Raw genomic sequence first — 27202 nt, 5'->3', positions numbered from 1 at the left:
GTGTTCTGTGTGAGGGGTTTTTTTTTTTATTTGTTCAGTATTAACATCTTCTTTTCAATGTCAGTATATGTTTAATATATTGTAGCTCATCAACTCCTAAAGTTTGACTTGCTAATTCCTGAGTACAAAAATTGGCTATCTGTCAATTTGTTGAGTTGTAATTCTTTTTTTTTTCGTACCTAGCGATGAGTATGTTCGAGCAGTCATGAAAAATGTCAGAAAATTAAAATATACTTCTAACCCTCAAGCAGTCGCGTCTTCGACCACCCTCAGCGATATCACGCTCATGCTGTATACACCAAGCGTATTTTGTTTATAATGCGTGTACTCAGTCAGTACACCACGCGACCACTCCCAGGCTAAGTGTTTCCTTCCAAAAGATATTTGTAACAGTTTAGCAACCTTAACTATGTCAAAAATGTCATCGACATCTGATGTCATTATACGCCACGAAGAATAATATACGCAATATTTAAATGTAAACTTCACGTAAAATTCATAACTTCTAACAGCACTGTTTTCGCTATAATTTCAAACAACATTTTTTTCCGTGTGAAGTGAATTGAATCACAGTCTTTTATTCCTACTCTCAGTGAATCCAATCACAATTTCTTCTATACTATCCAATCAGTATCATTCATACATTGGGTTTTCTCTCTGAACGGCAGCGAATTTAATCACAACATTCTATGCTCTCGCAGTGAATTTAACTACTTCTTTTCTTCCTTCTTTCCTGTTCCTGTTAATGAATTTAATCACAAATTTGTTGGCTTCCAAATTAAATCAAATACACTAATTAATACACATACTTTAAGTTACACTTCATAATCAGATTCCGTACTTTCCGATAGTGTTGCATTTTTACCATTTCCCTGCTCATAAAGACTCATGAGATGAATTTTGAGCGTATACAATTGCACTGTGTACTGAAAACCGTTGACCAAAAGTAAATTGATGATAAAACAAATACGATGAAAAGTGCGAGTAATTTTATAAATATCTACTGGTACCACAGCGCAATCGTTCATTTGGCTCAGCCATTCCGAATAGATTAAAGACAAACTTATTAGTATCCCGAAAATGATTGCTACAATGGCCGACTTTGGCACCTACTAACGATTTTCAACGCATCAATCTTTTCATAAACCTCCAGCGCACCTGATCCATTTTTTTTTAATTTTAAGCTTATTACAAACGATCAAGAACGAAATGAAAAGTGCATTGTTGTTTGAAGTTGTTTCTTGAGATTTGTGCGCCTGAAGTTCTGATACGCTGTTGAAGTGAGATTTCGAAACGTTTGTCCTTAATTGCAAAGGCGCGGCACGAACGCTCGAGACGCACACATAAATAACATTCGTATTACATTCCACACACATTTGCACAAAGCTTCCAGTCAATGATGTACGGTGATGATGACTCAAATCTGAATGCGATAAAAATGACGGTTGACTTCAAGACGTACGCTAAACAATGAAAAAGAATAACCAACACGAATGATCGGTGTCCAACCTAATGGTGGTTGTTCGTACGGGCGCCTGATACAATAGATAGTGATAGAGTGTTCATTAATAACAACGAATCAAAGCATCTCATCCCTATTTTCTGAAAATCCCAATGTGTTCTTTCTCTACGATCATCCTTTCAGTGAATTTAATCACATTAATTCTTCTGGTTTCCAAGTGAATCAAATCACGATCATCTCTGTATGCTTCCGTGGACATGGTTCACAACAGCTTTAATGCGCATCTAGTGAATTTAATCACAGTCCAAACAAAACAATTTGCCTTCGCTATTGATTAGACTCCTCATGATACTTGATATACAGGTACACAGCAATCCGAATCTGAAACGCCCAAAACTCATCGAATTGCAGATCTGAATGCATGTCTTTTTTTTTTTTATCACTGCAAGTCTATGCACGACATTTGAAACCGAAAAGAACATAATAGAATTATAGAAGCAAGAGGAGGTCATATAAGCAGTAAATGTGTAGATATTTTGCAAAATTACGCTGAGGGTGTCTGGATTCGATTCTTGATCGTTTCAGGAACTTTTTGTAGTGGAAAATTGCATGAAATTCTTGGCATAGAGCATGTTCGCGCCTGCTACACGATATACAGGAAAAATCTCAGTTTATAATTGTGGTAACACTAAGTTCTGTCTCAATTCCGAAAAAAAAAGTTTTTTATGGTGCATATACTTTAATAACGCAATGAGTTCTCGTTTTCTCTATTGAATGTTGGGTAATCTAATACAGCTACATTTACCATACTGGGTTTATCAGTTACCCATGAGAAAAATTTGGAAGGCGACAGCCTTGCATAACCGGCTGAAATATCCTGGAAATATTTACCGCAAACCAATATCACTCTTCGAATACGGAATACGTCCTATTTTTTCTGTTGTTTAGATATATACATTTTTTTTATATCTACGCTGAAATAGAATCAGAATACATTAATTTATTCAACTATTTGTGGTTTGATACTTATTTGAAACTAAATTCAGAATTATATTTATATCTCCGTCCAGCAAACTGTAGATTCAAATTTAGGAGTAAATCTTTATTTATGAATTAAACTGTATTTGAAAACACAGAAACAAAACTCGTTCAAGCAGGTAAAAGTTTTGACCACAACTTCTTCATCGATACTCAGTAACACTGTCAGCTCACAACCTTCTTTAACGATGCGCTAGAAGATTTTTTTATTCAACAAAAAATAGACCAAAGCCTCTTGTTTTACGATAAATATATCATTCAAGGAATAGAATTTAAAAGTTGGTACAGTACGATGAGTTTACTCATACAGTAATCGCGTTTAGTCCCAAGTGAATTCAATCACGGTACTACGGTCTAGTGAATTTAATCACATTATTTACACAATTTGTTTATATCTTATAAATGATTCATCTCAAACTCTCTTCCGCTACAGCCCCTCTCATCCCCTACAGCCTAATTTCGAAGTTGCAACAGTTGACATAGTATTATTTGAAATATTTCAAAACTAGTTTTGACTGTAGTCACGGAGTACAAGCGCTATGCAATATAATACGCCAGTACTGAATTGTACTACCGAACTAGCAAACCAAAGCGCTCCAAAATGTCCAAAATACAGCACATTTAAAACACATAGTTACATACCTTTCTGTCCGTTTCCATTAAATGTTACCTTACCAAGCCAATCGTATTCATCCTAGTTCTTCCAACCACAAAAACAAACGACGATTTTCGTTCTGAAATCTCCGCAACAATCCACTCAAAATCTCCTTATTGATTCCCATTTGAATTATTCGCATTATTCACACTGCGATATGTACGCGCTTTGTCAAGCACAGGCCTTTGTTTTGTGCTCTGCTCGCACGCGCAAGTAAGAAAAAACCAAGGTCACATCCAGCCGCTTCGGTGGCGTCACTATCGATTATCACTTTTCAGGCCGCATTTTGCTCCAATTTCATTACCACTTTTTTTCTCATTATTATTTCATAATCAGTAATATCAGTAATTCACTTTTTTTTCTTTCATACTCTTTCAGCCATTTTCATTAGAAAAACTTTCACTTTCACTAAAAACAGATTCTCTTCGCTCTGTTACCTTTCATCTTCACGCGTTTTGGTCGGTAATCTGGTCTATTGAAACTCATAATCACTTTAACCAAGCAATAAAACAAGGATCAAATTACACATTGCGCTGATTATCGATTTCGTAAAGCCGAAACACCCAAGCGATTCCGTTTTTTTTTATCCTCGTCGCCACTTGTGGTAACCGCGTCTACTAAGAGCGAGAGTGTACAAAAGACTGATTGTTCGGCTGCTGCGCTGATGCGCGTTAGCCAGCTATCGTGCCACCACGAATGTGCGTGTATGCATACTAATGCGCGGTGCTAGGTAAACAAGTAAGACACTCGTCACCACACTGTGGAATAATGGGAATCCAGACAACGAACCCGAAGTGTACGCTGTTACAGTCATGACGTTCGGGGCGGCGTGCTCTCCAAGCTGTGCACACTACGTGAAGAACCGGAATGCTGACAGATTCGAGGAACAGTATCCAAGAGCGGTCGAGTGCATCAAGTACGAGCATTACGTCGATGATATGTTGGCGAGTGTTGAGACCGAGGAAGAAGCTGTGCAGCTGGCCAGTGATGTACGTTCGATCCATGCTCAAGGAGGCTTCGAGATACGCAATTGGCTATCGAATTCCAGTGTCGTCGTCGAGAGTCTGCACGAAAACTCTGCCACGGAGAAGAATCTGAGTTTCTACACGGAGATGGCAACGGAGAAGGTACTTGGAATGTGGTGGGACACCACGACCGACACATTCACGTTCAAGATGTCACCAAAGCACGATGCGGAGCTGCTGTCAGGAGCCAGGATGCCGACAAAACGTGAAGTTCTAAGGACGCTTATGGCCATCTATGACCCAATGGGACTTATTGCCAATTTTCTCATCTACCTAAAGATTCTACTGCAGGAAATCTGGCGTTCCGGATGCGGTTGGGATGACGAGATTGATGGGAAGCTGGCGGAAAAGTGGATGACATGGATTGAAGCGCTGCCGAATGTCCGTTTGGTCAGTATTCCCCGCTGTTACCGAATCGAAACATCAGCTGAACTGACAAACAACGTAGAGCTACACGTTTTCTGTGATGCGAGCGAGAATGGGATGGCAGCCGTGGCGTACTTCAGGTTCGAAGAAGAAGGAAAAGTGGAATGCGCTTTGATTGGGTCAAAAACTCGCGTGGCTCCTCTAAAGTTCCTCTCAATCCCTCGCCTTGAGCTTCAGGCTGCTGTTTTAGGAGCTCGCCTTGCAGATTGCATTGCCAAGTCCCACCGGATGAAGATCAGTCGCCGCGTCTTTTGGACCGATTCCCGCGACGTAGTCTGTTGGCTGCGATCTGATCATCGACGCTATAGCCAATTTGTAGCGTTCAGGGTCAGTGAGTTGCTTGACACTACACAAGCCAGCGAATGGAGGTGGCTGCCAACCAAAAAGAACGTAGCGGATGAAGGGACGAAGTGGCAAAGGCTGCCAGACTTTCAACCAAGCGGCCGCTGGTTTCGTGGTCCCGATTTTCTGTGGCAGTCTGTACACCAATGGCCAGGAGATAGCGGAGATTTGGGAGCAACCGTGGAGGAGATTCGACCCAGTATTCTACATCATACAGTCGGAGTCGGCGATACACTGGTGGACTTCGAACGGTTTTCGAAATGGAAACGTCTGCTGAGATCGGTCGGATACGTTCATCGTTTTGTCAGTAACCTCCGGAAGCGGACCATGAAGCTGACCTTGGAACTTGGGCCGCTAACACAGGAAGAACTGAAGCTGGCAGAGAACACCATCTATCGACTAGTTCAACAGCAAGCATTTCCGGACGAAATTCAGTTGATCCGCGACAGATTTCCACAGACGAATCCATGGGAGCGAATCTTGCCGAGAAGTAGTCCGTTGTATAAGGTCAGCCCGATCATCGACGAACACGGCGTTCTACGAATGCGAGGACGGATCAATGCCTGCGAATGGGTAGATGAATCGGTCAAAAATCCAATTCTACTCCCGCGGCTAAACTACGTGACCAACTTGGTGATTGCTGACTACCACGCGACACGCCGACATCAAAACCACCAAACAGCACTGAACCAGATACGACTGAAATACAACATTCCTCGTATTCGAACAGAATTCGATCGTGTCCGCAGAAACTGTCACCGTTGCAAAGTTCGCCGAGCAAGACCGCAGCCCCCAGCAATGGGAGATCTACCGCCTGCCCGGTTAGCAGCGTTTCAACGACCATTCTCCTACACAGGAATCGATTACTTCGGGCCGATGTCAGTGCTAGTCGGCAGACGATCCGAAAAACGATGGGGAGTTCTGCTCACCTGCATGACAACCAGGGGTGTACACATCGAGGTTGCACATTCGCTGACGACAGACTCGTGCATTCTGGCATTGCGCAACTTCATAGCACGAAGAGGCGCACCGTTGCAGATTATCAGCGACCGAGGAACGAATTTCATCGGAGCTTCACGAGAGCTGCGCGAGGCACTGGAACACGTCAACGAGATGAAGCTCATGGCCGAGTTAGTCAGTCCTGATACCAAGTGGACGTTCAACCCGCCATCTGCACCGCATTTTGGAGGCTGCTGGGAGCGTTTGATTCAGTCAGTCAAGAAGACCATGAACGATTTCGACCCTCCCCGACTCCCATCGGATGAAATTCTGCGAACGATGCTGATGGAAGTCGAGATGATCCTGAACTCAAGACCGCTCACTGACATACCGCTAGACAATGACACTGAACCCGCCCTAACACCAAATCACTTTCTGTTAGGGTCCGCTAATGGGAGTAAGCCCCCGATCACGTTTGACGACAGACCTACTGTACTGAAGAGATCGTGGAGAATGGCACAGCTGTACGCAGACAACTTCTGGAAAAAGTGGGTGGCTGAATATCTTCCCACGCTGACACGTCGGACGAAATGGTTTCAACCCGTCAGACCCATCATGGAAGGCGATCTGGTGCTGATTGTGGACGGTACTCTCCCCAGAAACTGTTGGCCGAGAGGACGTGTGATCCAGGCAGTCAGAGCAAAGGACGGACAGGTCCGGCGCGTCACCGTGCAGACAGTAAGTGGACTTCTGGAGAGGCCTGCAACTAAGGTTGCGGTATTGGACGTCGGTGCTAGCGGAGGTAAGCCACTTGAGCCACAGTGGCGTACCGAGGGGGAGTGTTGCAACCCTTCGGAATGCAACGCACCTCCTTCTACATCAACCTTGATTTCGAACAGTAAGTAGCTCCGGCCCTGACTCCTGAACTGTCATCTGCGGACCGACTGACGGGAGGCTGACGGATGATTGACAGACAGACCGCGCGCTGACTGACAGACAGACCGCGTGAGTAGACAGAATAGAAAAAAGCGAGTCAAGTGAAGGTGCAAAAATAGCGTGCAGGTGAAATTGTGGAAAATTTGTAAACCTATTATAACTAAATTGAATTTTCTCTTAGATTTAGTGCTAAACTTAATCGGCAAGTGCCGTTTTTCCCAATTATATTGAATTTATCTAAAACTATACAAATACTACAGGTAAATGTAACAACTAAAATTCATGCGAAAAATTAACCTAAAACAACACGTTTTCACAGTAACAGTACGGTCGAACGAACAGTTGTCAGCACTACAGACAGAAACAAAGTGACTAGGAACATTAAACGTAAGTAGTTTTCTGATTATCTATACCTAAAAGGAATTTAAAACTTATCCTAAACACTGAAATCGACGCACAAATATGTTACAACATGAAAAAATGTATAGACACACTCTTATAAAAATTGTATTTTCCCCATGATTTTCCCCTAAAGGAATTTTATAACCCTACATACCCAACATCCGGCAATAAATGGTTACGAAATCGGAAAATTTCTAGTAGTCTATCTGTGTGCTGTCGCAACACATACTGTATTTCAAAATGCCTGAAAGATTGAACAAACTAAGTTGACCAACTACAACATACCAATTAGCCAGGTTCTTAGTTTTAATCTGGCGATTCGTAGGTCGATTACTGTGTAAATCTCCCATAAGCATCGGTGCAACAATTGCCCGATTTTTCGATCGACTTGATCAGGAATATGTTTAATGAGCCATGCAAAAAAGCCATTCACAGAGAAAGCTTCTTCTTCTTCTTTATGGCTCTACGTCCCCACTGGGACTTGGCCTGCCACGCTTCAACTTTGTTTTGTTCTTTGAACACTTGCACAGTTATTAATTAAAGGGCTTTCTTTGCCTGCCATTGCATGAATTTGTATATTGTGAGGCAAGGACAATGATATGCCCACACTGAGGATACTGCAACTCCGAAAATCATACGAATCAACTATGATTTTTTGCCAGAAGAATTTCTTGCGAAAATCATAGTTACAAACTGATTTAGGATTCAAAGCGCCACCTATTATTGTCATACTGTTACTCTATAAATTTCATAACACTCACGTATGAAAATCATACCGATAACGTATAAAAACTGAAACTATGTCTTATGACTATCATACATATTTTTATGAAATATTTTGCACAAATTAAAAAAAAAACGCAACCTGGAATCGAACCAGGATCGTCAAGGTTGGCGAGTGCGTGCTTTACTCATTCGCCCATCGACGCTTCGGAAGTTGAAGTGGTTAGAAGCCAATAAAAGGTTTTGTTGTTTTTTAGCAATGGTGTTTCATAACACATCTTATGATTTTCATACGATGCTTCTTATGAGATTTTTCATACGAAAAGTCTTATGGATTTCGCTTTTCAATGTATGAAAAGCATACGAGAACTATGAAATGATGAAAAAATAATAAAAATAACTGATTCATAAGATGTAAACTATGAAAAACATAAGAACAGTATCCTCAGTGCAGGGAGTCGAGAAAATTTTCCCGACAGGAACGGGAATCGAACCCGCCGTCTCTGGATTGGCAATCCATGGCCTTAACCATTAGGCTAACAGGAGACCACAGAGAAAGCTCTCAGTAGTTAATAACAGTGGAAGTGCTCTTAAGCGGGAAAGCAGGTTTTGTCCTAGTTTAGACGCCACAGCCCGAAAAAGGTTCTGTGACCGGAAGAACATCTTGTACGCTTAGGGTTCTTAATCGACGGCAGAAGCATTTTCCAGTTCACCATATTGAGCTCATACTTCCAGTACATAACATCGAAGATATGAAATTCTTGGTTTCACCTTTTCCATATATCCCCGACATAAGATGGGGCACTCGTCCTCGCTGCATTATTGATCTTTGTTGTAGTTCAAACAAAACATCTTCTTAGCAATTGTTCACAATACATTTGCACATGCACTGACAATTTGATGTTGAACTGCTGCATTTGGACCATTACAGATTTTCCTAGCACCATCTGGAACCAGATAATCGTCGGAAACCGGTACGGATTTTGTCATCATCTGCACGTAATATCCACAACTGTTTCGTTTTCAGATTTCACCTTTCAGGAAGATGTTGCTCCTTTTTTATTCCACACTTATTTCTCATCCTTTCCCCCTTTCTGCATACAAACGATTGTTGCCAGGGCAGCTTACGAGCAGCCGGCGATGATGCAAAGTAACGTAACATTCACTTATCGGGTGTTGGCAAATCATTCGATGGAATACAGCCTTCTGACTTTTTACATTTCGCGCAGACGACGGACAGCCGATCGGACCGAGGCGGCAGCGGTGGTCGAGTACACCCAGGCACCTCCAGCAACGACACGCTTGCATCGCTTGCAGGACCAGATTCCGACGCAGGACCGCTTCATGGCATCCTTGCCGCAGAATGTGCAGGTGTACTTGGCGTGCTGGGTGATTTCCATTTTCTTCACCATCTTACGCAGGGAGGCACCATAACGGGTACCATATTTACCGACGATTCCGACTTTCCTGGTGCGCTTGGCCTGTGGGAAGATAAAAACAAACGAAAAGAATGTTACTTTCCTGGCAAATTCCGGTCCCGGACGGTTTGTTGACATTCCCGCCGTTCACATAACCCCGCTCGTAGCAGCGCATACAACACTCCACACACACAAAATCGGATCGCATCAGCGGTTTCGTCAACTCCGGTTCCAAGTCATCGAAAAGATTCCGATTTTCCCAAAGAACTCCCAGCACAATTCACACAAATCACACCAATTCCGATAGCACACACTTAACGCTAAATTACCGACACAAAAAACTAACCATTTTATCGAAATGTTACTGAAATTGATTGAAATTTTAAAGCTGACACAAAATGTGTGCAGTTTCTTCAATCGAAGATGACGGAAAAAGAGAGAGAATGAAAACAGGCGGAAGTGGATAGATTGTCAGCGTGACAGTTTGGCTGAGTGCTTAACGTCAGAAACAGGAAAGAGTTCGGTGAACGCGATCCCATTGAAGTGCGGGGTGGGCTTGTATACGTTGAAAAACATTTTCAATAATATTGCATCTTGCATTGCTTTATAGATTACCGTGCAAATGTTCAATCGTCTGAAATATTTGTTCACACGTCAAACACCAAGGAAAGTAGCAAGTAAACAAACCGATTATTTCATGCACCACCCAAAAAGTGTAACCGACGCTTACAATTTCTAGCAGTGAAACGAACCAATGTATGCTTAAACTGGTGGGAACATATTGTGGTGTGACAAAAAATTTCTGCAGGGGGTCGAATACGGTGCAAAAAATGCAATATATATTGCATTTTTTGCACCGTATTCGACCCCCTGCAGAAATTTTTTGTCACACCACAATATGTTCCCACCAGTTTAAGCATACATTGGTTCGTTTCACTGCTAGAAATTGTAAGCGTCGGTTACACTTTTTGGGTGGTGCATGGAATAATCGGTTTGTTTACTTGCTACTTTCCTTGGTGTTTGACGTGTGAACAAATATTTCAGACGATTGAACATTTGCACGGTAATCTATAAAGCAATGCAAGATGCAATATTGCTTTTTGCCTTTCTCGTACACCAAGGTGTACCGAAAGGCTATATGTTCACTCCAAAAATGAAATCTTGATAGAACCCCCGAAAGGCCAAGTCTTATATACCAATCGACTCAGCTCGACGAGTTGAGATGATGTCTGTGTGTGTGTATGTGTGTGTGTATGTATGTATGTGTGTGTGTGTGTGTGCGTGTGTATGTGTGTATGTGTACAAAAATGTCACCTCACTTTTGGATAGTAAATATCATCCGATTTCAACGCTTTTGGTTTCAATCGACGCGGAATATTGTCCCATTGTTTCCTATTGAAAATGGTTCAAATCGGTCCAGCCGTTCCGGAGTTATGGCCATTTAGGTGTTCCGGACCGGAACCCCAGGAAGGGGCCAGGTATGAAATTGCAACAAACCCATGCATGTGACCCATCAAACCACGACATTTTCGATTATCTGATGAACAGTAAGCAGGAAAATAGTCGCAGACTATATCTGAACCGGTAGTGTTCCGGAACCGGTTCCGGGTGTCCCACCGGAAGTGGCCAAATATAAAAGTGAACTAAACCCATGCATTGCGACACATCAAATTGCAGCTTTTTGTATAACTTGATAAACGGTAGACAGGAAAATAGTCTCAGACCATATCTGTTCCGGTAGTGTTCCGGAACCGGTTCCGGGTATCCCGCTGGAAGTGTCCAAATAAAAAAGTGATCCAAATCCATGCATGCGACACATCAAATCGCAGCTTTTTCTATAACCTGATGGACGGTAAATAGGAAAATACTCGCTGACTATATCTGAACCGGTAGTGTTGCGGAACCGGTTCCGGGTGTCCCGCCGGAAGTGGCCAAATATAAAAGTTAACCAATCCCATGCATGCGGCACATCAAATCACTACTATTTCTATAACCTGATGAATGGTAAACAGGAAAATGGTCTCAGACCATATCTGATGAGGTAGTATCCGGAACCGGTTCCGGGTGTCCCACCGGAAGTGGTCAAATATAAAAGTGAATCAAACCCATGCATGCGACACATCAAATCCCCGCTTTTTCTATAACCTGAGGAATGATAAGCAGGAAAATAGCCTCAGATCATATCTGAAGTGGCCGGAAGGGTCCTAATTCATACATGCGACACATCAAATCGTGGCCTTTTCGATAACTTGTACGATCAGCAAGAAAAGAAGCTAAGCCCACATTAGAAACTACTGATAGTGTTCCGGAATCGGTTTGAGGTGTCTCGCTGAAAGTGGCCGAATGTAAAAGAGAACCAAAAATATATTCGCGACACATCAAATGGGTTTAATGTATCCTGATGAACGGTTACCCAGAAAAAATATCATGCTTGGGAAAACTAATAGTGTCCCGGAATCGGTTCCCGGTGTCCCTCCGGATTTGGTCAAATGTAAAAGGGAACCGAACTCCATGCATGCGCTTCAACAAATCGCGGTTTTTCGATAAGCTTTCGGTTTTCAATCAAGAAAATCAGCTCAGATTACGTAAGAGACCACCGGTAGTGTTGCATAACCGGTTTCAGGTGTCCCGCCGGAATTGGTCAAATGTAAAAATGAACTATGTAAATTTTCCGGAACCGGTTAAGGGTGTCCCACTAGGGTGGGGCTAATTTCAAAAAATCTCTCCGATATATGATTTCCCAAGTGGAAAGTGAACTACTTGTCGAAATAAGTGAGCTGTACAAATGAGGGATTTCGGTTTATATTTAGGGGTGGCGCAAAGGGTTCAAAGAGAAATTTTTGCTAGGACAAACTTTCAGAAAACATTACAAATTTAATTTTCAAACTTAATTTTTCTAGACTAAATCGGTGATTCTAGAACCCAATTGGACCAAATTTGTGCTCAAAATTGTGATATTTCTACTGGTTTCTGAGAATTAGGCTAGAAAAATTAAGTTTGAACATTAAATTTGAAATGATTTGCCTTTCTCGTACGCTAAGTGTACTGGAAAGGCTATATGTTCACTCCAAAAATTACTTTTTGGTAGCAGGCCCGGAGGGCCTGACCGACATTTCATTCGACGCGGAATCTAGTCCCATTGTTTCCACTTGAAAATGGTTTGGATCGGTTCAGTCGTTCCGGAGTTATGGCCATTCAGGTGTTCTGGACCGGTAGCCGGGGAAGAGGCCAAATATGAAAATGCTACAAACCCATGCATGCGACACATCAAACCGCGGCATTTTCGATAATCCCCAAGTAACCATTAAGCCGTAAAACTGGCATTAAGTCGGCTCTATAGTCGAATGTAGAACCTGGCTAACAGAGCTAATTGGTTCTATATCCTCTTATAGAGCTGCTCAAAAGCCACTTTTGGCGAATTATTCGGCTGATATACGGCCAACTTTAAAATATCGTACCAAGTCTCTGGAGCAAAAGTTGTCAAAAGTGAGACAAAGAAAAAAGAAAAAAAATTGTTTATCTCCTGTTCTTTTCTAACTTCCTTCGCTTCCATTGAAGTTGCTTTTTTGCTACTTCATCCAGATTCTGGCTGTTGTCCTCCGGGTTCCTGATCAAGTCCGTTGTCTTTCTCATCTGCTCCACCAATGCACCATGGGAATGGCGTGATCAAACTAGTATTTAAACCATGAAAAACATAATAGTTTTGACATTTCGAAGGTTGAAAATGATAAGGGATGAGGATGATTCAGTGGTAAGCTTGCGAGTAAGCTTGGTGGTGACGAACGCAGGAATTGATGCAGGAGAAGCAATGAATATAAAAGGGTTGGGAAACTGTTACCACCCAAAGCGGAAACAATATACCACACCCACTCGAAAGAGACCAATAAGTCGCAATGATAGGCGAGATGATAGGTAGATTTTTTGGATAGGAGTTTTTATGTACGTGGCATTTTGTGTAAGATGAGGGAAAACAACTAAACCATAAATTTAGGCCCCCTGTCTCTAACATCCACCCCCTTACTACGACCATGGTGAATTGAACGATTCACATCTCTCACTGACTGACACTCTGATTCTAAGAACTTGGTACACCTGGGCAGCTGTCAATGGTTCCGGAAGGGAGATATGAGAGGAGAGTAGGAAAGAAAGGAAGAGAGAGAAAGGGGGAAGAGACCCAGGTAACCACTAAGCACTGTCGTAAGCGGTCTAAAGGTCATTCAGCAGCTTCTCCGTGTCATTAGGCTCTGTATGTGATTTTCAAATGCTCACAGGCATTATAAATTGTAAGCACTAAAATAAGCCTTATATTAGTATATTACGCTACACTGTAGTGCTTGCAAACCTAGAGCCTGTGAGCCGAATTAGAAGCCTGACAGTGCTGTTAAAAGGCTTGGCGTACATGACGTTTATATCAATCAGAGCTGATTTGAAGCAAAACAAAACTGAACCGTCGGAGAACAATGAAATATCATCGGAACTTTTGTACGATAGATTGGGTGTTGGATGATTATCGTCATCTCGCCACTATAAACAACAAATTAATGTACAGCTGCTTCCTCGATCATCTATTACGAATGCATCAGATATTTACCTGTGCAGCTGTAATCGGTTTACCCGAGCTTTTACCTACAGGAATACCAAAAGTAGTCGACGAGCCGCATTTTGATTCCTCCTGTTATGAAACCTCGTCAACCTTCTAAACTTCCCTAGCTGCATCTCCCGCAGAACCGCTATCCATAAAACCATTTCCCCGACCATTTCATACATTTCGTATGCGGCCACTTTGTGCCCGATTCCACATCTGACCATCGGATCATTCTAAACATTTCGGTTCGGAACATCAATGCTGTCCCAACTTGTTGCCTCCTTTTCCTCAAATACGGTACTGAGCTAACCGATCTCACGCTGCATCAATGGATCAGATGGAAAACGTGACGAAATAAACTTGAAAATAGCACGCCCGAAGATTATCAGTTCGAATCTGGATCAGCAGGCCATAAAATCGAAGAAAAAATAGACTTCGATGAAAAGGCATACGGAGCAAAACATAAAGAAGATAAATAACTTTTTTTTTTTCCTTAACTCACTTTTGACAGCTCTTTCACCAGAGACTCGGTACGCAGATTGAAGCTGGCCGTATATCAGCCGAATATTTCGCCAAAAGTGGCTTTTTAGCAGATCTATTATAGGATGTAGTTCTGAAAAGCTCTGTTGGCACTGTTCTTCATATGAATATAGAACCAACTTGGTGCCAATTTTTACGGCTTAGTGGTTACTTGGGGAGTGTACTGGTACGAGGTAACAGAGAGAAAAGAATTAGCGGTCAAGCAGTTCGCACTGACCGGGACCAATCGAGTCGAAAAAAGAAGTTCGCGTGGTAGCAAAGTTAATTATTTCTAAAAAGCGTGATCCGAAGTTGAGAAGCTGTCGGTGTAAGGAAGTTGTGAACCGATCAACGAGTTTTTCCCCGGGACTGTGACGACGAACCTCCAGACACTCGGTGCACCGAACTGGCCCAGGAAGACTGGTGGAAACTGACCGGCGAGCTGTGCACTGGTGACCAACGAGCTGAGCCATCGTTGTGCCACACGCCACGGGTACCGGTAACCGCAGTCATTGAGGTGCGGGCGGTAGTGAGGTCCGGCTGGTTTACCCCGCTCATTATCGCTCAATATCCGATGTGTTGCCCGTCCCGTCCGCGAGTGCTCAGACGTCGGTTGACCAGTCATCGTAGACCCCCTTGGCCAGTGAAAGTTAGTCCTTCAAACGCCGCTGGATAAGTAGAACCCCAACACCGCACGTGGCCCGAAGCACAGGACTGTCCGACTACGCTATAGCCAACAATATCAAGCCTTCCTGACATCGGGATTAGAGCAGCCAACCCCTCACGCGCCCAGTGGTACAAGGACCTCAGGACTACGACCGATCAAGCCCCATCAATCCGCCGTTAGGCCAGGTGGGCATCTCATACCCCCAAAACGTCCCACGTGGTTTGGAGCGCAGGACGCCAGGTTTCATTCGCGGTGAAGAGTTCCAAGCCCAGCTGGCCGATCAGTGTTCTGGCCGTGCCACCAGCTGATTCGCATCGATCGGGAGCGCAACCGGAAGGTAGTCCGAAGACGGTGAAACACATGGCAAGTAACCCCTAAATGTGAAGCGATACCTCTCTCTCCCTCTCGCATGAAGTTTAAACGCCCTACCAAGACCAAATGTTCCGGATCGGCCGCAACGAACCCCCCCCCCCCCCCCCCCTTTTCTCTATGTAAAAAATTAAGATAATAAATATGTTTAAGCTTATTTGTATTGTTTTGTGCCACGTCATTTCATGGAGAACGTCCTTGGTTTCTCTCGTACTGGGTCAGTCCTTTGTATCGTTGGTTCCGTTGGGTAAAGGTAAGTGAGTCCACCTGAGTAGGCAGCCGCCGACCCTGAGAGGGTATAGCCGTGGGGCTAGCCGGTAATTACAAAACGTTTCAGAAGAAGAGGGAAACGAGCTGGAGTTTGTCTTGATTGAAAAAAAATGGAATAATCAAGATAACCAGATTCCATTATCTATTTAACAACACCATTCCGATAAACACCCGCATAATCGCTAACTGTAAATGCAATGTTTCTGGTACTGTAGATAACTATTACTAATTGATCTTTAACTATTTCACAGACTATCCGAGATAACAGTAAGATAACCATTCCATGTACATATTTGCCAGTTTGACAAATGGTAAGCCGCCAAATTACAGTATGTGGAATAGGCGGTTAAGATAGGTTACCATAAAAAATCGCCCGTTTTCTCGAACAAATTTTTCGCAATACAGTAGAGGATACGGTCAATGTACTATCCAGTTTTTGAGACAATCCACTGCATAGCAAATGATTAGAGATCAGTTTAACAATACATCTGGAAGAAAAACGGACAATGTATGTGTTATTATTGGTTTATGGTCTTCCAAGGTATTTTAAGCTTATCGCAAATAGTTGATCTATATTTAAACTGTTTAAAAATAAAAAGATGGTTATGCGTTAATCAAAGATTTTTTTTATTCACTAAATATTTCTCCTCGAATGCATCTGCAAGATGTTTAAGCTATGTCGAAAGACTTTCACGCGTCCTACCGAGCAGCGCAACATGCAAATCGGGCTTGATATCGGGTCGTTCCGATCGGATGAGAAGGGTTGTGGTGTCGATGTCTGCTGAAATTCTCCGACTTGCGCAGTGTTCCATCCTGGACCCGGCAGCACCTACGATGATTAAAACTTATTGTGGGCCTTCCTCCGGTTGAAGCAGATTGTAAGTCTCACGGGACACATAATTCTCGCACGCAGCAGGACGCATCCTTCTCTCCTACCTTTTGGAAAACCACTCGAAAAGGGAAACACAAGTTCGGGAATTCTGCAAAACTAATAACATTCGATGAAATAAGGAACAAAAAAACAAATTTAGGAGTTATGGAAAACATACCTTTGTTTCATCCAGTAAACTCCACACCGCTCCATATGCGCTTGAAACCGTTTACCGAGGCAATTTTCAGATTGTTGTTACTCAGCTCGCGGGCGAAAGAATTTGTTTTTCTTTTCTACAAAATTGAAAGCTGAAAAGTTCAATCGGTACAGATACCAATGAAAGCTACTATTTGGAAAACTGTCGAATTTAAGTGGCATACAGTGAAATACACATGTAAGAGTGTGTTGCGCAAAAATAATCACAAACCGTTTGAGAAAAGGTCATTGTATATTGCCACCATTCCTTTCTAGTTTTCACTACTATATTATTTGACCATTTTTGCACAATATGATATGCTGTTACAACTTGAAATGGATTACATAAACCGTTCTTTATGATCGAATGCTTCGAGTTTCATAGTTTCAACAGAAAAGCAACTGTCCGTGGTACAGTAACAGTAACAGATAAAGGAGACATACTGTGTGTACTGTAATACAAACTGTATTTCTCTATGCGGGCATACATTTTTAATACTATTCTACTTACAAACAAATCCGAAACGACTCAAGCAATCTCCGGACTATTTATTCTTTCACCTTCAACTTCCAATTCAATTAAAAACTCCTAATTACTTCCAAATTTAACTGTTTCAATTCACTTTCAACAAATCGCAATGGCACCGATTCTCTAACTCGCTACTTCTATTTCTTTATTTACATTCTCTCACCCCGTCTGAATTCAGCCACCAAATTTTCGCCTACACGGAGAGATTGGAAAATGCTAAAATGCATAAAATGTTTACTAAAACCATATTCGATCTGCCCACCCTTTGGAATGCATATTTTTATGGTTATTCATTCAATGCATAAAATTTGTTTTTGCATTAGAATGCATACATCGCTTATATCGACCAAATGTATATTCGATTTTGTTTGTTTTTTTTTTTCTCATTATGGCAATTCAATAGAAGTATGTAAACAAGTTACGCTTTTTAAAACAGGAATTTTGGACTTTATTTCACATTTTATGAGTTAAACTACAATAAATTAAATACAACAAATATAGAAAAAAACGATTATAAGCTGCAGCTCCGGTCCGCCAATCAGGTCGCACACACAGAAGTCCCTACATTCTGCTCCACCGAATATTTTCGAATATAGTTCCTCCGGATCAGTGCAGGCGCAGGAACTGGATGAATAGTTTCCGGCAGTGCAGATATCTGATGGAGACGAGGGGAAACGTAAATATCCAATTTTTATACCTTTTGCTACCGTACTTACCAAAACGAAAAAAAATGCGGTCTGTAATATTCTTTGGCCTCGGTATGACCGACATCACAATAACCATTGCACTCCCCATTGACTCTTTTTCCCCAGAATGTAAAAAACACTGTTTTCTATAAAAAAAACTCGTAACTTAAAGGAACAACATCAGCTTAGATGATTTCCAGCTATGGCGGTTGGCAAGTTGAATATGTTTAAGTGCCTAGAGTAACATAAGCATATCGATATCCATGGGAGCCAATATTTACCTTATATGCATGGCATTGCTTAATGTAAATGAACGCAATGCATATTTTTTATTCACAGCAAGGAATAAAGCCTTGATATGAAAAAATATTATTATAACATATACTAACAAGTATATCCGTTTTTCTCCGTGTACCTTTTCTGCACCTAGTTTGCACTGTGGCGCTACCTACACTCTGAAAATATTTCACGTCGTTGGTACGTGAAAACATACGTAAAATTTTTCCATCGCACTTTCCACGTAACAGCTACGTGGATTGTGAGTGACGGAACTCAATTCCTTGTATCTCAAGGTCACTGAGATTTCACGTACTAGCTACGTGGAAATTTAGGTATTTTTACTGGATGCCTTTAATGGTACTTGCCTGTTATCCATTTAGTTACCTTTTCATTTCAAAAGTTGTACCGGGACATAACCTAGTTCCAATCACTTTTTCTGTTAATAATTCCGTTCACACCTGAGACGAGACTCGCGAAGAGGAAAAAAAGCAACGTCAAGTGCAGCCCAACTGAGCTGTCAGTTGTAGCCCGTTTGATTACGTTACCTAAAACGAGGAAAGTATTGCTATCCGAGATAAATGCTGAAGCCAAAATTCACTCCGAGCAGCATTTTCTTCTCCTGTACTGTCAAAAATAAATTGAAAACAAAATATTCCAATGATTACTTTGCTTGGCGATTGTTGGCGATGCAAAATTTCACCTCAACATGATTTTGTGCGTGAATGGGATTCAGTCACACTGCACGTGAGGTGATGCGGTCACGTACGTGTTTGAACCACCAGCCCAAAACATAATGTCAACACAGATAGGAAGAAGAAAAAAATAACAAAGTGGAGAAAAAGAAGACCGTCTTCGCGAGTCTCGTCTCAGGTTCACACCTGAGACGAGACCCGCGAAGAGGAAAAAAAGCAACGTCAAGTGTAGCTCAACTGAGCTGTCAGTTGTAGCCCGTTTGATTACGTTACCTAAAACGAGGAAAGTATTGCTATCCGAGATAAATTCTGAAGCCAAAATTCACTCCGAGCAGCATTTTCTTCTCCTGTGCTGTCAAAAATAAATTGAAAACAAAATATTCCAATGATTACTTTGCTTGGCGATTGTTGGCGATGCAAAATTTCACCTCAACATGATTTTGTGCGTGAATGGGATTCAGTCACACTGCATGTGAGATGATGCGGTCACGTACGTGTTTAAACCACCAGCTCAAAACATAATGTCAACACAGACAGGAAGAAGAAAAAAATAACAAACTGGAGAAAAAGAAGACTGTCTTCGCGAGTCTCGTCTCAGGTTCACACCATTTGTTTTGTATGGTGTGAACGGAATTAGGAACCGAAGAAAGTGATTGGAATAGGGTGATGTTACGGTACATAAAAGCTGAATGCTAAACGTATTATTTAATGTGTTCATATGTTTCAATAATACATGAATTTTTATTTTATTTTTTTGAATAACACAAATTCCGGCACTCGGAAACATAGAAAGGACGAATGGGAATGGCCTTTAATCGACTTGAACTCCGCACCGCATGCGCTGGTCTTCATGGCTCGGTGCTTCTAGTCGGTGCTATCCGTACCTGAAATTCGACATAATCTTTTCAATGAGCTACAAAACAATTAAATAGTTATAGAAAAACCTGTAGATACTCGAGAAGACGAAGTGATGATTGCTGCTGCTTGCTAACTAAAATGTTAGGTTAGAAATTATTGTTTACATTCTTGAGTGGCAGTGGAGCACTCATTTCCACCCAACAACCACGTAGCATTGACGTGAAAAATAGGCGGAAAAATATGCTACGTGAAAAATCACGTAGCTCTTACTACAAACATCAGTGAGTGCCATGTGGGTCCAGTAAATCTGAGTTGAGTGACGAAAACGGCAGCTTACGTGATTTTTCACGTAGCATTGATGTTTGGATTATTTTGAGTGTAGCATTGATGTTTGGATTATTTTGAGTGTAGTCGTCACAGCAGGGCGCTCGCTGCTGACCGGTTTTCGATGCTGGGTGGTGCGTACAATAACCATCAAATGCTTAAACCAAGCATAAATCGACACTGATTTTTCATTTGGGCCTAACTGACATTTCCGAGTTCTCTTTATCGATCCTCTCTTTGTGTTATCACAGAATGTGTATTGAGTTTTCCAAAGATTTTTTGGTTGAAATGCGAAGAAGACAACTAGATGTTGCTATGGAAACAAAAAGAATAATGATTTTGTTTGTTTTGATCAAGTCATTAGCGAAAGAGAGAGTCGACGAAGAGAATTCGATCAAGTCAGTTAGGCCTTTATGAAAAATCATTGTCGAAATGTCATTACTTGAACCCGTATGGGCCTTTTCATTTGACGTCTTAAATCAGCTGATTGTTCGGGCGTTTGACAGTTCTTCTATGAGCCATTTTACGAAGTGACAACAATGTTGATGATGATATTGATTTTCACGGGTTATTGGACGCTACCTTCTGTCAAAATTCATTCATAAAATCGGCTCGTAAAATAGACTATGAAGATGACACGTTCTTGTTAGCAGCTGTTGTTCAAGCTTTGTAAACAAATGCATGCACGGATCTGTCACATGAAAAGGCCTATTCAAGAGCAAATTTTCAATACGTCCTAAGTAACAAAATAAACAAAAATGAGTTTTATGCATATTTTAATACCTAATATACTGCTTTGTTATGTGTAGCAAAATCACAATTCAATTGTAGTTAAAAACTTTTGAATTTAAAAAAAATCAAACTGACCTAAGTAACAAAGTGAGCCCTTTTCATATGTGTCGCTTTGTCGGTACAATGACTTATGTAACGCACGTAACACCCAACTGACGTAAGTGCGATGTCAAACCGACCTAAGTAACAAAAATCATATAAACACGATTGAAAAGTGTTTACGACAAATAAAAAAAAAAAAGTTCAAAGCACTATCGGGGGTGTCAAAGCCGGAATTCTGGCCGAGATAAATCGTGACCGGTCCTAGCCGTCTGCTATGGACACCACTAGAGTGACTGGAAGGGAGAGTGGCGTCAATGTCAAAATTGGAACAGCGATCATCTGTCAACTCCATACAAATTCCCGTTCCAAACGAGCAGAAGACCTGTCAAAGTTGGAACATGACGCCACTCTCCCTTCCAGTCACTCTAGACACCACAAAGAAAAAAAAATACTGGAACTGCTTAAAATGGGTAAGTGTTCATGATTGTGACTACATTTAAAACCGTAATTTCAACGAACGTTTTCCTCTCTATCCGCAGATTCTACGCCCAGCCTGTGATGTGGATCAAGGCTTTGGAGTTGGTGGTGGACCGGTTGGTGGTGCAGGAAGGTGACCTAAGTTCGGTGATGACCGCCAGTGGATCTGCCGAGCAGCACCGTTCACTGTACTGGTCGCGAAGTGGTGTACACCTTACGAAATCTAGACGCTGACAAGTTTCTGCATACTCGGATTTGTGATTCGGCGTTCACCTTGCATCGGACCCCCATCTGGATGGACAGTACAACCGGGAAGCAGTACGAGGTGGCCCCTATCGATTTGGCCGATGGTTCCGGAATTGGTCATGTGTTAGTTCATCCGACCGAGGAAGGATATATGGGATTGTTGTGCTTCCGGAATGGGTCGCTGGTTCGGGATATCTTGAAACGAGCCGAAGAAAATGAAAATTTGGAGAACTTCTGCGAGCTATTGGACTCAACTCAACGGGGAAACTTCGGAAACATTGCTCTACAGGAAATTCTGCAAGCTGTAAAAGAATCTCTCCGGTGGAATAAGTCCTGCAACCGTGAGTGCAACCTAAACGAGACGGAGTTGGCCAAGGCAAAGTTCAGTTCTCCACAGGCGGAAATTCGGACGCTGCTGGTTGAGGGCCAGATGTTGAACCGAAAGGTCTTTGCGTAGCTTTGGGAAGAACACCCGGATTTTGATCATCGGTGGAGCATTGGCCAATAAATCCATACTGCTTGTCGTGTTCAACGTATTCAATGCACCGCCCAGGTAACCACTAAGCACTGTTGTAAACACTTGAAAGGCCATCTAGCAGCTTTTCAGTGTCAATAAACTCTGCACAAGGTTTTCAAATGCTTATAGGCTCTGCAAACCATGAGCAGTAAAGTAGGCCGTATATAGGTATATATCGTTATCTTGTAGGGCTTGCAGGCCCTGTGCCTATAAGTTGAATAAGACGACTGTCAGTGCTGTTGGACGGCTTGTCGTGCATGACGTTTATGTCAATCAAAACAGATTCTGAACAAAACAAAACTAAAGATGGGAGTAAAACTCAGCGAAAATTATGTTGCTAGCTGGTTGCAGCATCAAATTGATTAAATGACTAGGAGTTTCACCGAGGATTTTCTCCTGCATGATATCTGCCCGTGTATCTGCCTCAAGTATAACGAGCCGCCAGCGATCTGAAGCTGAACAGGAAGGAGCTGCAGTGCCGTGGGTGTTTCCTGCATTACAGGCGATATAAGTTTCCAATTTCTAACTAACAGCTAGTAGTTTCCCGGTCATTTTTATTTTTCTGGTATCGTCATGGATTCCCGGGGAGATTCCGTTAATGTTTCTGAATCTGTGCCAATAAATAATGCATGCCATCTTGATTCTCTCTTCCTCCAATACCAACGTTTGGCTGTTTTTGATTTAATTTCTTTGCTGTTATCGACTTTTCGAGTGCAACTGTTCCTACTTGAAGCTTCAAGATTCAACTTTGGTTTAGTTTAAATATGGTATTTTGCGAGCCAATACCATGGTATACTGGTGGAGCAGATGGCAAGCATGACGAGAACCGTGTTTTGAAGTGGAACCCTCGAGATCCTTAACTGGAATCTGGATCGAGCAGCAAAAAAAAACAATTGAAGTGAATCACGTAAGACGCATGAAAAGGACAGGAGAAAACTTTATTTTGATTTTTTTTTCCTTGTCCCAGTTTTGACAGATTTCTTGTCAGAGACTCGGTACGAAAGATTAGAGTTGGCCGTATATCAACCGAATAATTCGCCAAATGTGGCTTTGAAGCAGCTCTATTGGAGAATATAATTTCTTCTAGCTCTGTTAGCCCTGTTCTATTATTGACTATAGAACCGACTTGATGCCAATTTTTACGGCTTACTGGTTACTTGGGCGGTATAACATCCAGTAGAAGACGGAAGCAGCTCTGGTCGGAGCTCTCTATCGAGCCAAGTACGTCCTGGAGGTGGACCGTACCAAGGAAAGCGGCAAGTTAGCATTTCAATCGGCTTTGATTACATCCGAAGCACACTGCCTGATTTTACGATCTGGCGCAGGATAGTAGCGACATTTTACCGAAACGTAGGTCCGTTTATGATTAAATGAACAACAATATTCTAGGTATAAAAATAAATTATTACTTTGTTTCAAGCTGCTTCAATCTAATCTATACGTATCTTATCTTATGAATGAAGAAAAAAAAAGGAAGACAGTATTTTTTGTTGAAGAAAATTCGATACAATTGATTAAGACGACTGAAAACTGATTCGATTGATCAAAGCGATGATGGATCGAGTGATATGCGTAGTTCGAATATCAGGGACACTTTCGAGTCCCTTTCGAATCTCGCAGGTTACGGGCAAGGTGATGGACTTTCGCACTTGCATTTTAACATTGCTTTCAAGGGTGTAATTAAGAGAGCGGGGATAAACACGAGTGAAACGATTTTCACGAAGTCTGTTCAGCTGCTTATTTCGCTTCACATTAGTTTATCTTCAAGAAAGAAGGAACGTAACATGAATGAAGTCAGGCGAATCGGATCAGTCATTAATGTGTCGAAGATAAAGTACATGATGGTAAAGGGAGGAATCAACGCGCCCACCACCTCGATTTTTTATCGACGGTGGTGAAATCGAGGCGGTTGAAGAATTCGTGTAATTGGGCTCACCAACAGAGAAATTCAGAGACGCATTGTGGCAGGAAATCGAGCTTACTTTGGACTCCGCAGAACTCTACGATCCAACAAAGTTCGCCGTCACACGAAGTTAACTATCTATAAAACAATGATTAGACCGGTAGTTCTCCATGTGCACGTAACATGGACCCTAGTGCAGAGGATCAATGCGCCCTTGGAGTTTTCGAACGGAAAGTGTTGCGTGCCATCTACGGTGGCAGACGTCTTGGAGAAGGCGAATGAACCACGAGCTGCATCAGCTGCTGAGAGAACCACCCACCGTCCAAACCGCGAAAATCTGGAGGATACGGTCACGTCATCAAGATGTCGGTCGGATAGCAACCCGACTAAAATGGTTCTCGAGAGCCATCCGACTGGTACAAGAAGATGTGGTGTGCAGCGAGTCAGGTAGGTGTAGTGACTCCACGCTTGATATAAATGCGCTACTCACAGATGAGTACTTAGAACTCCTAAAGGGACTTACGACAGAAAATGTAATGATAAGGAGAAATACAATGAGTTGTTTGTAGACCATGAACCTAAACGGTCTTGTTATTTCACGGCTTGAAAGATGGCTTTTATTGATCCTTTTACTCAACATAACAGTAGGTTGATCAAGTGGAGGACAATTTACGGACCCTTCGCGGAGTGCTGAGCTGGAGTCGCATAGCCATGAACCGAGTCGAATGGAGACGACTCCCACGTACAGCAGCGGACATCCAGACCTTAGTCTGACCGGTAAGGTAAATATGACCCAGTGATCCCCCGTTACAAGATGTTACCTAAGAGACTCTCAGTGCTTACTTGTGATCATAGAATTACAGGTCAGACTAAACGAGCTTCAAATTAGTTACATATTTCTATTTTATTGTTTAGCAACAGTACCACTATCATTCTTACTGGATTATTCCCGTCGTCTTTTGGTCGATATTCGTTCCGCGAGGATGACATCTCTGGTCCACTTCGTCCTCGATTTCCAGCTCGGTTTCCTTGAATCATGCTGATAGCGCTGTCAGTGAATCTTTGGGATGATTTTCGCCCGTGAAGATGAACGATGTTGCATCGTTTCCAGCGCATGTTTGAGAAGTCCATAGGGGTGGTGTTCAGCCAGATCGAGCAACCGGACTTGTGGAGCATACGAGAGATCAACGAACCCACGGTTGGAAGTGCCACTTGGGCTCTATGTTGAAGTCTCTCGTCTTTCATCAGCTTCGGGCTTCATTGATGCATACGTTCGCTGGCTTGTTGAGTTTTTTTAGTACGGAACATATGATTTGCTGATCTTTTTATTTTATTCACTTTAACCGGCGTGCCATTTGCCAGCAGGACATAGGTTCATTCTCTTCGGTACAGCATAAATAACTGCCAGAAGCAGTGGTGTGTTGCGATCTTTGCCCTTTTCGGAGAGTACGTATGTCCGCAAAACTGGAACAAATGTCGAGTGTCTTTCGGGAATACACACTAATGCAGCGGATAGGGCACCTGTTCGAGTTCGGTGGACATCAATTTCACCTGGTTCTGGGGGTGGCGCAGGTGAATGAAACCTTGTGCAAAACAAAACTGAAACTCATCGGTTTGGGGGGTTTGCCTGTCTGTCTGGGGCTTGTTACGGGTTGTTTTTTTGCTGCATGCGTTGGAAACACTTGCTGGAAAAGAAAATAATCATTAATATATGAAAATAGTTCTGCAAAAACTAAGAAAATACCTGTTTTTTTGGAGGAATTGGTTTGACCTAAGTAACATTTTTTCTTTCAAACGTCGTATCGATCTGACTTAAGTAACATAACAGCTGACTGCATGTCGTAACCGCACCGACGTAAGCAACATAAATTTGCGTAACGCGACGTAACGCTCCTGACGAAAGTAACCGACAGGTTCCAGAACGACTTAACAAAATGTCTTAACTATGTTTTCTGACACCAAACGTCGTAAAATTGTTTTAATGAAAAAAAATAATGTTCTGTTATATTTTATCCAGTTTTTCATTAAAGATGCAACAAATGCTATTTTTTTATATTGTTTGCGTGTATCCATTTAATTGATTTTGGTTGGATTGTTAAATAGGAATTAAAAATGAAAACCAAAACTTTGAATTCGGGTTTCTCGATAAAGTTCAAATGTTACTTAGGACGTATTGAAAATTTGCTCTTGATTTGACCATTTTTGCACAATATGATATGCTGTTACAACTTGAAATGGATTACATAAACCGTTCTTTATGATCGAATGCTTCGAGTTTCATAGTTTCAACAGAAAAGCAACTGTCCGTGGTACAGTAACAGTAACAGATAAAGGAGACATACTGTGTGTACTGTAATACAAACTGTATTTCTCTATGCGGGCATTCCAACAACAAAAATAATCCCGTTCCGCCAATCCCATCCGACATGGATGTTTAAAATGTATTGATCATGACCGACTCGAGTCTGTTTTGGTCGAAATCTATTTTGATTGATATAAACGTCATGTGCTCCAAGCTCTGTGACAGCACTGACAAACTTCTTTACAGCTTGTAGGCTTTATATAGACTTACAGGGCTTATTTTAGTTCTTACTGGTTATAGTGCCTATAAGCATGAGGAATGCTTATATAGAGCTATTTAGCACTGAAAAGCTGTTTAATGGCCGTTATAATGCTCAGAACAGTGCTTAGTGGTTACCTGGGTCTGATGGAAGGTTAACAGGAAAATATTCTCAGAACATATCTGAACCGGTAGTGAACCGGAACCGGTTCCAGGTGTCCTGCCGGAAGTGACCATGTATAAAAGTGAATCAAACCCATACATGCAAAATATCAAATCGTGACTTTTTCGATAGCCTAATGAACGGTTAGCATGAAAATACGCGCAGGCCGCATTAGAAACTATCTCTCCGGAATCGGTATTATTCAGGAATCGATTCCGAGTTTCCCGCTGAAAGTAGCCATTTTATATTTGGCGAACCAAACCCAAATCGCGGCTCTTTCGATAACATGATA

General features: G+C 42.0%; 2 protein-coding genes, 1 long non-coding RNA gene and 1 pseudogene across 3 annotated transcripts; 2 read left to right on the top strand and 2 right to left on the bottom strand.

The window, feature by feature from the left end:
* The first annotated feature begins 3967 nt into the window (after positions 1–3967).
* LOC134286205 (uncharacterized) lies at positions 3968–6793 on the top strand. Its single transcript, XM_062847786.1, has one exon. The coding sequence runs from the start codon at positions 3968–3970 to the stop codon at positions 6791–6793; it is 2826 nt and encodes a 941-aa protein (XP_062703770.1).
* A 2170-nt stretch (positions 6794–8963) lies between these two features.
* LOC109622780 (large ribosomal subunit protein eL43) lies at positions 8964–9869 on the bottom strand. Its single transcript, XM_020077213.3, has 2 exons — positions 9713–9869; positions 8964–9429 (listed from the first exon to the last, which is right to left on the bottom strand). Exons 1-2 carry the CDS (start codon positions 9713–9715, stop codon positions 9163–9165), a joined length of 270 nt encoding a protein of 89 aa, XP_019932772.1. The 5' UTR covers positions 9716–9869; the 3' UTR covers positions 8964–9162.
* An 11603-nt stretch (positions 9870–21472) lies between these two features.
* LOC115255513 (xylulose kinase-like) lies at positions 21473–22324 on the top strand (annotated as a pseudogene).
* Positions 22325–25638: 3314 nt separating this feature from the next.
* On the bottom strand, positions 25639–26384 carry LOC115254925 (uncharacterized). The gene is made up of 2 exons (XR_003892047.2): positions 25932–26384; positions 25639–25872 (listed from the first exon to the last, which is right to left on the bottom strand). It is a non-coding gene; the product is annotated as an uncharacterized LOC115254925 (long non-coding RNA).
* Between the last annotated feature and the right edge of the window lie 818 nt (positions 26385–27202).

The sequence above is a fragment of the Aedes albopictus genome, chromosome 2 (assembly GCF_035046485.1).
Source record: "Aedes albopictus strain Foshan chromosome 2, AalbF5, whole genome shotgun sequence".
Lineage (NCBI taxonomy): Eukaryota > Metazoa > Arthropoda > Insecta > Diptera > Culicidae > Aedes > Aedes albopictus.
This window is presented reverse-complemented; position numbering and strand designations above follow the sequence as displayed.